The sequence below is a fragment of the Meleagris gallopavo genome, chromosome 7, assembly GCF_000146605.3.
Source record: "Meleagris gallopavo isolate NT-WF06-2002-E0010 breed Aviagen turkey brand Nicholas breeding stock chromosome 7, Turkey_5.1, whole genome shotgun sequence".
In the NCBI taxonomy this organism is placed as follows: domain Eukaryota; kingdom Metazoa; phylum Chordata; class Aves; order Galliformes; family Phasianidae; genus Meleagris; species Meleagris gallopavo.
Window position 1 is genome coordinate 14,531,696 of NC_015017.2, and position 10,072 is coordinate 14,541,767.

General features: G+C 35.5%; 1 protein-coding gene across 2 annotated transcripts in view; it reads left to right on the forward strand.

The window, feature by feature from the left end:
• Positions 1 to 10,072, forward strand: part of SESTD1 (SEC14 and spectrin domain containing 1) — a 37,122-nt gene that overhangs the window by 4,740 nt on the left and 22,310 nt on the right. For both annotated transcript variants that reach the window (XM_010713543.2, XM_010713544.2), the window contains exons 2-4: positions 1,233 to 1,341; positions 3,056 to 3,146; positions 4,261 to 4,374. In XM_010713543.2, coding sequence (XP_010711845.1) covers positions 1,233 to 1,341; positions 3,056 to 3,146; positions 4,261 to 4,374 — 314 coding nt within the window. The remainder of the gene's footprint in view (positions 1 to 1,232; positions 1,342 to 3,055; positions 3,147 to 4,260; positions 4,375 to 10,072) is intronic.

Genomic DNA, 10,072 nt, shown 5'->3' on the forward strand with positions numbered 1-10,072 from the left:
GCGATCCTGGTAATTTTACTGAAAATAGTGAATATATGACTTAGGTAAGAGCTTCTTCAAATTCTGTGGAAAGATCCAGTACAGCTACTTTTGCCCTTTTACTGACTTTAATTCTCTGCTTCAGAGGCTCAGCAGTGATGCCCCTCTGTAAGGTATGGTGTATATAGGGAGTCCTCTGCACACTTGAGTGGCTCCCTTCACACTATCAGATTTTCTGGGAGACCCTTCTGAGAGAATAAACGCACATATCAGGGCACTGTGTCAGTATTTATTTTTTGTGTGATCTTGATATATTTGGTTTATTTGTCTTCAGTTCCCATTGAAACTATGAGGGGGGGAAAAAGCTGCTCCAAATCCATTTTTCTTGTTGGTTGATAACCATGTGACTCAAAGGTCAATCCTTTTGAGAAAAGACCCATAGAGAAAATCTCAGCTCTTTAAATATCCTCTTTTTTTTTTTTTAAATAAAAAAGAAACTACTTTCCCAGAAACTTTCTGGATTAGCTGTGCAATCAAAAAATGACATAAATCGCAGATGTAGCATGTTCTACTTAACTGCAGTACATCTGCCTAATGCTTGATTTTGATTGAAGTGAAAATGTGTGGCCGACACTTGCCATGTTTTGTTTCTGTTGCTGCCTGTGTAAAATGCATACAAAGATCAAAGCAAATGGCTTGAAGTATTTATCTTAATTGTGAGGTGACTGTTACATGCCTGTAAGTAGGTCAGGAAATCCATGGGCTTGATGCATGGATAATCAACTGTGAGCAGCCCGTGTGGAACAAGACTTCACTGTGTATAAGGGATGTTTCCAGCTGGTCTTGCCTTGCAGTTGAAGCAGCTGAGCTCGCTTACCTTAGAATCTTACTGGGTTTCTGACTGACTGGTTGTATAGATGATCTAGGAAATCTTTAGGTGAAAATGTAATCTACATGTGCAAAAATAATGCTTCTGTGAAACTGGAATTAGGACAGTGTTTATGTCAGGTCTACCAGATGAAAGGCTATGACCGATGCGGATGTGGTCTGTTCTCTGAAGCTTTGGTAATGCCTTAAGTATCAATGTGGTGAGTGGATCCTCACATCTAACTGGAAGAACATCATGAATAGTTTCCACAGCAACTTTAAATATTAGTTTTATGATGTGTTTTGAGACCATGTGACTACAAACTATTTCTCTTACTTCTAAGCCCTTACATTAACTTTCTAATGACTTTTTCATGCCCAAATAGGAGGAAAGGACAGAAGAAGTGGTCTCATTCTGACAATTCCATTATGCCTTGAGCAGACAAGTATGGATGAGTTGAGTGTCACGCTGGACTACCTGCTCAGTATCCCAAGGTGATTTCTAAGGCATTTGGCTCTCAGGGCCAAAAATGACCTGGAAAGGGTCATTTATTGTTTCTATTTGATATAATGCAAAATCTATTTTATGTAAATGATTGTTCAAAACATTATACAGTCTGGTTTATTTAGAAACATACATGTTCAAATGAACCTGGAGATCTACTAAGGCTTGCCTAAATTCTTTTATTCTGTATATCTAGCTTTGTGTTCTTCTATTTGTTGTACATATTTGTTAAGTATTTCATCACTCCTTTCATGGAATATCTTTATTTCTTTTAATGTCAGCGTGCTTAAATTGCTATGTAAATTAATGAGCCACTCTAATGAATTTCTTAAGCTTACAAAAGTAGCATTGCAATTTACAAATTTACCCAAAGTAAACAAAGCCTCCTCTTCTTTTTTTACTTTTCTACATGCATATTCTGTCTAACCTTAGACCTTAATTGTACAGAGTTTTAAATAGTCTCCTCAAAGTTATCCAGCTTCAGTTAAATGTTGAAAGTTAAAATACCACCTAAGTGTGCTGAATTAAAATTCAAGTGTTTTGTCTTTCAGACCTGATTGTAAGATATTTTTGGTAAAGTTCTGCTTACGTGACCCTGTAAACTTATAGTGACAGTTTTTGTTGTTGTTGTTGTTGTTTTTGTTTGTTTGTTTTTTAAGATCCAGAGGTCAATCTTTAGAGTTGCTTTGCATATATCTAGAAAAGAATGAAGTCCTTCAGCTAAATGTTTGCTTGTATCCCTCTAAGTATGTCTTTTGGAAATAAAGATTCAGTGCCATACCTGAAGGATGTTTAGTGCAGTTAGCTTGTTGGAAACTACAAATGCATTAAGAACGTAATTAAGTGATCCAACTTCTTTCTGTAGTTAAGATCATTTGGAGGGAAGAAAAAAAAAAAAGAGTTCTGGTTAGGGCGAGAAAAGCAAGCAATAAATTCAGTTTGTTTACAAATAAAGCATCAATGTGTATGTGTATATTGAACAGCATTGAAGTTGTGAAAGAGTTTTCCGAACAGCTTGTAAAGTGTTGGAAATCCCAAACTGTCATCCATGCAAGCCATCTCATTGACTTAAGGACTTGGCCACATTTATGGAACAGCTGTAGGCATTGTTGTTCTCACAAGCATTTATTATTCCTGTCTCACCCTGGTGTATGTCTTTTTTTTACATACATTAGTGTAAAAATAACTGAAAATTCAATGGAAGCACTCTTTGTACTCTATATAAACTGGGAGTCTGCTTGAATGCAAAGTTCAGAGTTCCTACTTCTAATATTTTGTTCGTCAGTTATGTGGAAAAAATGACCTTTGTGGTGGCAGTATGGAAAGATTATTGTCATTTTCACTTGCACCTTGTGAAATGCATCTATTTTGGCCTAAGCACTTGCATTTTACACTCAGGAAAGAGTCACTCTGCTGTATTTGAAAAGGAGGAATATGGGAAAGGATGTTGCCTGAAACATTGTTTATGTCTAAGAAACATGAATTTTACTTATTCCTCCGAAGTATAAGCTAACCTAACATGTCTAACAATTGAGCATGCCTTACATTATAGCTATGTTTTGAAACTTACATTATGGTGTTGATGGATAACTGTGTCCAAGAATCTACATAGCTGTATTTTTCACTAGATTTAGAGCCAGAGTCATTGTGATATAATATTGTTGATGAGTTACACCTTTTTTTCTAAGTGCTTTTCCTTTTTAGTGAGAAGTGCAAAGCAAGAGGATTTACTGTGATAGTGGACGGCAGAAAATCTCAGTGGAATGTGGTGAAGACAGTTGTGTTAATGCTACAGGTAAATCCACTTTCAACATCAATAGCTGACACATTTGTTCTATAGATGTGAACCCAATAGCTGCATTACTTTAGGGGCGTTAATTTCTTCATTGAGAGACAGGCAGGCAGTTTACGAGCTTTTAATATCACAATATCTTTTCTTTGACAAAGAAACAATCTGAAGAGAGGATGATACGCTTCTGTCAAATCAGGGTCAAATTCCTTTCTTTCTCAACACATGAGATTGTAACCTTTTTCCTGAAATAGAATTTTGGTTGAAAAAATACAGAATTATGCTCTTGGCATCATCAACCACGAGTAGTAAGCACATAAGCAGAGAACAGTTCATGCTGATAGTGCAGATAAGTAGGCTTTGATGCATTATGCAGTACCAATTAGCTTCCATTGGAATTAACAGTTGATTTTTGTTGCATTACTATAGTCCTAGTCACAAGTTAAGTCCTAGATGCTACTCGAAGTAGGGAGGAAAAAAGTGTCAATTACCAATTAAGGTTGCTCATAACGATTTCTTCTTACCTTTTCAGAATAGCGAGGTTCTGATAAGGATATATGATAAAGTTTTATTTCTGTAAGGAATATGGTCTATCTTCTGGTTCAGTGTTCAAATAAAAATGGAAGATACAGCACACTGAACTAGATTGAAGACGTTGAATTCTACTGCCTTTCCTGTCTTTACTGCTATTTATTGGAGTGATTTCCACAAAATTAGGCAAAGCCTTAAAAAGTGTCTACTTCCAATAGGGCAACTTTTTTGTGTGTGATTACTTTTTTTTTTTTATGTAGCAGATTACATAAGTAGTAAGCCTTGTTATAAACTTTCTAAAAAGAGATACTATAAATAACATTTAATGAAACAAAAAATTTGTGTCTTTCTGTGCTGGTACAGCATGGACTAGTGGTTAGATTTTCTTTTCAGTTCTGACAGTATTTTGCTATGCGATCTATTGCAGACTGTGAGCCAGCTTAGGACATAGATGCAGCCAATCTTGTTTAATTTCTATCTGCGAATGTAACTTCTTGAGTAGCTGGTGGCACATAAGTAGAGATCAGTTCTGTGATACATGAAAGCTTGAATGTTTTACTGTTATTCCCTCCCCTAATTTGTTTTGCAGAATGTTGTTCCAGCTGAGGTATCACTTGTTTGTGTAGTAAAGCCAGATGAGTTTTGGGATAAGAAGGTTACACACTTCTGCTTTTGGAAGGAGAAAGATAGACTTGGCTTCGAGGTACGTATAACTTTTATCTGCTTCAGTCACAAATACCATTTCTGGAATTCTTTAGAATAATTGGATGCAAATGCATGGCTCCTTAAAAACAGTTTATTTCGGGTGCTTTATGGAGATCCCTAATAAAGCACTGTGGCTTTTTAGCTTTTTGCTTTTTTCTACTTGAAAGGAATATTAAATGAAGTCCCTAATTAGAAATCTGCTGCTGAGCAAGAGGATAAATCTGTATGACACATTTGGTTGATGCTTTGAGCAAGAAAATGTTATGAGGTTTAGTGTGAATTTTGTTCATGACTTCTGTAATAAATTGTAGTGTTGCATATTGTATAATGCTATTAAATGAAAAGTTGCCCTTTCTTGAAGAACATCTTGCTGCTGCATGAATATTCTTTAATCTTTGAGTTTTTGACATTTGTAATAGAGTTCACAGGGCCTTTCAGTTTTCCAAAGATAAGTTGGTAATATCACGTGGTTCAGTATGCACAAAAGATTACATAATGATGTTAGCAGTTCCATTCTTTTATCTTTTTGGGAGGTTACTGGAAACTCAGATTTTTGTTTTTGGAAAATTCTGTGTTATCAATCCTTCCAGGTGCTTTTGAAATGGATTTTGTTTGAACTACAGTAGATTTGTAGTACTTGCCATTTACTGAAATGGAAACATGTTTTGTATGAGGCACTACAAGAGCATCTTTTGTTAAAAAGATTAAGTGTATTTTGGAGCCTTATCTAATTCTGGGTAGTTCTCTCTGATGTTAAGATTATGTTTTTGAATACCCATCTAGAAAAGTTAGTTCAGGGAATTTGGAAGATGCAGCTACTAAGTAAATCATATACTAAATTATATAATCCTAGAGATTTGATCATCTAGATAAATCATTGTTAATTCATAAGAATTTTAGTCTGTTAAGTCTTTTATCAAACTTTACCTAGAAGAGATAATTCCACTTTTTCTTCCAGAAACAATTCTTTGATGTCAAAGAGTTCTGAAGGACTGGGTCAGGGAGGATGGATTCTTTTTTTGTAATAAGTTTTAGTGTTTTAGCAGGAAGGAAATCTTACAAGTTTGTCTTTGGGCTATTTATCTAACAGAAGAAAAGATTGTATTTTCTTTTTGAGTAGTTCCTTAAAGACAGATTTGAAAAGTAATCTGAGTACAAAAGAATGTCTGAACAACCACTTCTGTGCTTGAGACAGCTAGATATTTATTAATAAAGGCAATGGCTGAATTTTTGCTACGGAAAGTAGCTTCAGCTATGGTAATCTCAACTTAAAATCAAATTCTCCTGGGTTTAACAAGTGTCTGTTTGCCTTCACTTGAATCCTCTGAAGGGACAGGCAAGGAGATGTGCTCAAAGTGTATTTGTCTTAAAGTTCAGTATGTAGCAGCTCAGTCATAGCCTACTTAATCAAAAATGTTGTTGTTGTTTTTTTTTTTAGTGCAAAAGAAGATGAGTATGGTGATATTTATATGTTAGTCAATTGTTTGTACCACATCGCATTAGGAAAGAAACTGAACCAACCATCTGTACTCAGAGGGATGATTTAGGAGCTTATGTTTAGAAAGCAACTTAAGTTCACAAATACTCAGTTTCATGTGGATGTAGCTTAAATGCCCAAGCCCTATGCTGACAGGAATTCTTCAGCAGCTCCTATTACTGAATACAAACTTTTTTTTTACCTACCAGTGTGCATAGTCCTGGGAAGTCTTTGAAATTATGGTCTAAAATAATACGTTGATGGTGATATTGCTAGTTTGAAAGAAATCTTTCTAGATTCTTTTCAGGTTTTTCTTTAATATGATTCAGCTAGAATCTGTTTCTAGCCAAGTAGAATGGTTACAGAAAATATTTGGTAGTGAAGCAGGTATAATTTTAAATGATTACACAGGGAGATATTCTTATTTACCTTCAAGAATTCAGTCAGTCATTAAATTTCATTACAGAATTATCATTTTATAAGTCATTTTATGAAGTGTGCATCCGTACTGACAGTATTTGCATTGTTGGCATAGATCATTAGAGTATTTTTGTTTTCTAAACTACATTTATATTACTAAACTGTAAACATTTCTCTCTGACATACAATCTTGATCTACAGTTCTCTTAATTAAATTTAAGAGCTCTGAAGATTTAGGAAGAGGAAAATAATTGAAATACTAAGTATACATTTCATACAACCATGGATCAAAATGTGTCAACTGTTTAAAAATGAAGTCAACCATGTATACCATTTTATGAGGGGAAAAAAAAAGTACATATCAACTGCACTCTTGTCAGAAGGAAAGCTTAAGATTTGTTCTTCTGGTTCCTTGTATCTTGGATTAATGCAGGGATGGAACAGAGATTTGTATGAGTAGAGGGTAATAAAGGGGCAGTTGCTCAATTCTTGTTGTGGTTAATAACATTTTGCTCTTGAGTTCCCTCCTAGTTTAGAAGCACTGAATGTCTGACTCACTGATGCAATGAGACTGCCTGCTTGTATGGAAGCTGCTGACAGCTTTGGGGCAGTTGAGCAGCTGTGCATATAGAGTCACTACAGATGTTGATGAAGAGGCCTATGTGATACTGTCCTAGCTCTACCTTGTTTCTTGCACTTGTTTAGTTTGTTTCTCTGTGCAGTAATTCATCTTCTTTAATAGCATCCTTCATTAAAGGACAGGGAAGGATGAGAGAGTAGTAGGAAAAATCTTGTAGTTTCCCAGATAATGAAGAATGGCCATTAGTAATAAGTAAGCCTTTGTTCTTCACTATTCATTAACTCTTGGTTATGTTACAAGCAAAACTGACTCATTAAAAATGCCCCTCCTCTGTGCTCCAAGTAGTCCTTGTGTTAGAGCTAGTAATGTATCTTTGCCCTCTTTTTGATTTGAGTACTGAGCGCTATGGAAGCCCCTTTACACAAAATTGCAGCTGTGTGTTTGTATATACTAGCGGTAAAACCAAAGCAATGCCTGACCTTTATTTTTCAGGGATGTTAGATTTGGATAACTATTAGTTAGAAAAACCAAGGCCGCTGTTGGACCAATAAAATCCTCCACACCCTACTTTGTGCTTCCTGGCCTGCCTTTTATACCTTGTTTAATACTGCCACATGAAGCCATCAGTCACCATGCTGTCATTTCAGTTGTAAGGCAAAGATTCTGTGCTTTAGGGTGAGGTGTGGTGGTAAAGAGTTGCAAAGCTCTGGGAGTAATTACAGGAACAAAAGGTTATTGAGTGTTGTAAGAAGTGCTTAAGAAAGCAACTGGGAAGTAACAAACATGATTAGATCTTTTTTTTTTTTTCTATATTGGTCTCCAATTCAAATAATGTAACTCTGAAGTAGATACCTTTTCCAGTCTAATGTTCTTTGTTGCCTGGTTATAGCAGTCCTTAATGTTCCAAAGTACAAAAACCCCAACCATTTTTTTACAGGTGGCTTTTTTCCCCTGTGATCTAGAGTTCTCTAATATGTTACCACAAAAGTTTTCCTATATTGTTCTTGAATTTTGAATATATAGTTACAATATGTATCTGCATATCCTCTCAGTTCTCAACTTAGAAATTAATTTTGGCACACTTAGCCCCATTTTATTTCTTATCAATAATAGTAATAGGCAGAATGTTATTCCAGAGAATAAATGAATAACATTTTGTAAGTTTCTAACTTCCTTATCTAGTCTTCCAGTTGACTGTTTTAGAGCAAAGGCGTTGGAACTTAGTTTTCACAGACTTTCCTAAAAATAGATTTAGCAGTTCTACAGTTTTTAACCATCTAAATGGCATTTATTTTACGGCATATTCTTCCTCTGAATTTATTTATAAAAAAAAAACAACACTCTGAATGTGCTACATCTGTGCCTTAAACTTGTGCCAAATCAAGGAATTTTCCCTGTAGAGCTGGGGAAGGTAAACCTGTGTTCGTCACTTTTAGAGTTCAGTTCTAAAGAAGGATGTGCTGAAAAATATCAGGTTGTGTGTGCCTATTATTCTCTTCTCTGGATGGAAAAATGACAGTGTGTTATTATCATGAGCCCTGAAGGAGAAGGTGAATGAGTAGCCAAAGAAGTTAGTACTGGATGGGGAAGGGGAGTGAAGCTGACAGACTGGTCTATGTCGAGGTTCTGCTACCTGCTGTTGGGTTTTTCTAGTATGCCAGATGTTCTGCATGGTGCTGGTCAGATAAATATTTAACTTGTATTTCATTACACTACTCAGTGTTTAATCAAGTAGGGTTTCATTATTATGAAACAGTGGAGTAGTTGTTCTACAAAGAACAACAACTTTACAATTACATGGCAATGAATCACTGTCAGACCAGGAATGTGGGCAGCTATGATTTGTCTGTTTAAAGTGCCAGAGTTATTCTTGAAAAGTCACTAGGAATATAGTTCAATCCTTATATCACAGTTTCCAGAATCTAAATTTTCTGAAGAATGAGGACGGTTAATCTTTTTCTTTTGGGAGGGATGGGAATGTAAGTGTGAAAGTTTAATTTGATTGTTTTAGAAAGGAAGTAAGATTCATACTTTGTTTTAAAACAAAACAAATACCAAGAAACAGGTTACTGATTTATTTTATTTTATTTTTTTAAACGAAGGTTGCCTTCAGTATAATGTGAAAAGTGAAAGTAGGAGTTCTGTGGCTCGCGTTTCTTCACAGGCTGAAGTGCGAAGTTATGCTTGCAATCTCTGCCTTCTTAACTGAAGCTTTCCCGTGTTTTTCCAAAGCTGTTTGTATATGTAAGCTGTTAGAATAACAAGTCGTTGAGAATCCTTTCACCTAAAAAAAACCAACTCGGGTATTGACTTAGCATCAGAGAACATCCTGAATTGGAAAGAATCACAAGGATCATTGAGTCCAATTCGTGAGCCCAAAGGAGTTTGTCAAAGTTCAGTCTTTTATACCTATTAACTAGGCTATCAGAAAGGATGAGTTTTCTGAATTTACCAGAAATTGGCAGAAATTTGGGGAAATGAACAAAAAACCCTTCTACTTAGGTCTGTTTGTATGAGATTTGTCGAAAACTACCAGCCAGTTATCTAGTAACTGTGATCAGCTTTTAGCATGCATTCGTGTACTTTTAATTGAAATGATATATTTTAAGAATGATAGCTTTATGTTCTAGTAAGTGAATGAAAATTATAGTTGCAACAGCACCTTGTGGTATGTTATATCTTTTCCTCATTTTCGTTTGTCAGTTCCTAAAAATATTGTCCTGATTTTATTCCATAATACAGCATTTTTACTTTTCCCAAAACACTTGCTTGAGTTATTTCTGTAAGGACTTTCAAGTATTATAGCAGGCTATTATTGTACAAAGCATGATTAGATTGGAACAATGAAAGCTGTTACTGCTTCTCTAGGTTCTGAAAAGAACCGAGTACAGATGATGATAGGGATTCTGGCCAGTACCACACAGGGCATGTTTGAAACCTTATTACCACTGTTACCTTTTTAGATGTGACTTATCCAGTGAGTGGGTAGAGTGGGTTAGGAAACAGAGACAGATTCAGAAACTAATATTTTCCCTGCTTTTGGAAGACCCATCTGTCCAGACTTATTCATTTATCCCTTTGAAAATCTAAACTGTTCATGTTAATGTAAAACCATAGTCTACTGTTCAACGATCTTTTTCTAAAGTCAATACTTCAGTCATCTGGGGAGGCTGGGGGGTGGAAATCAGTCCAGTTGCAAGCAAGGAGAGGGATATTTCC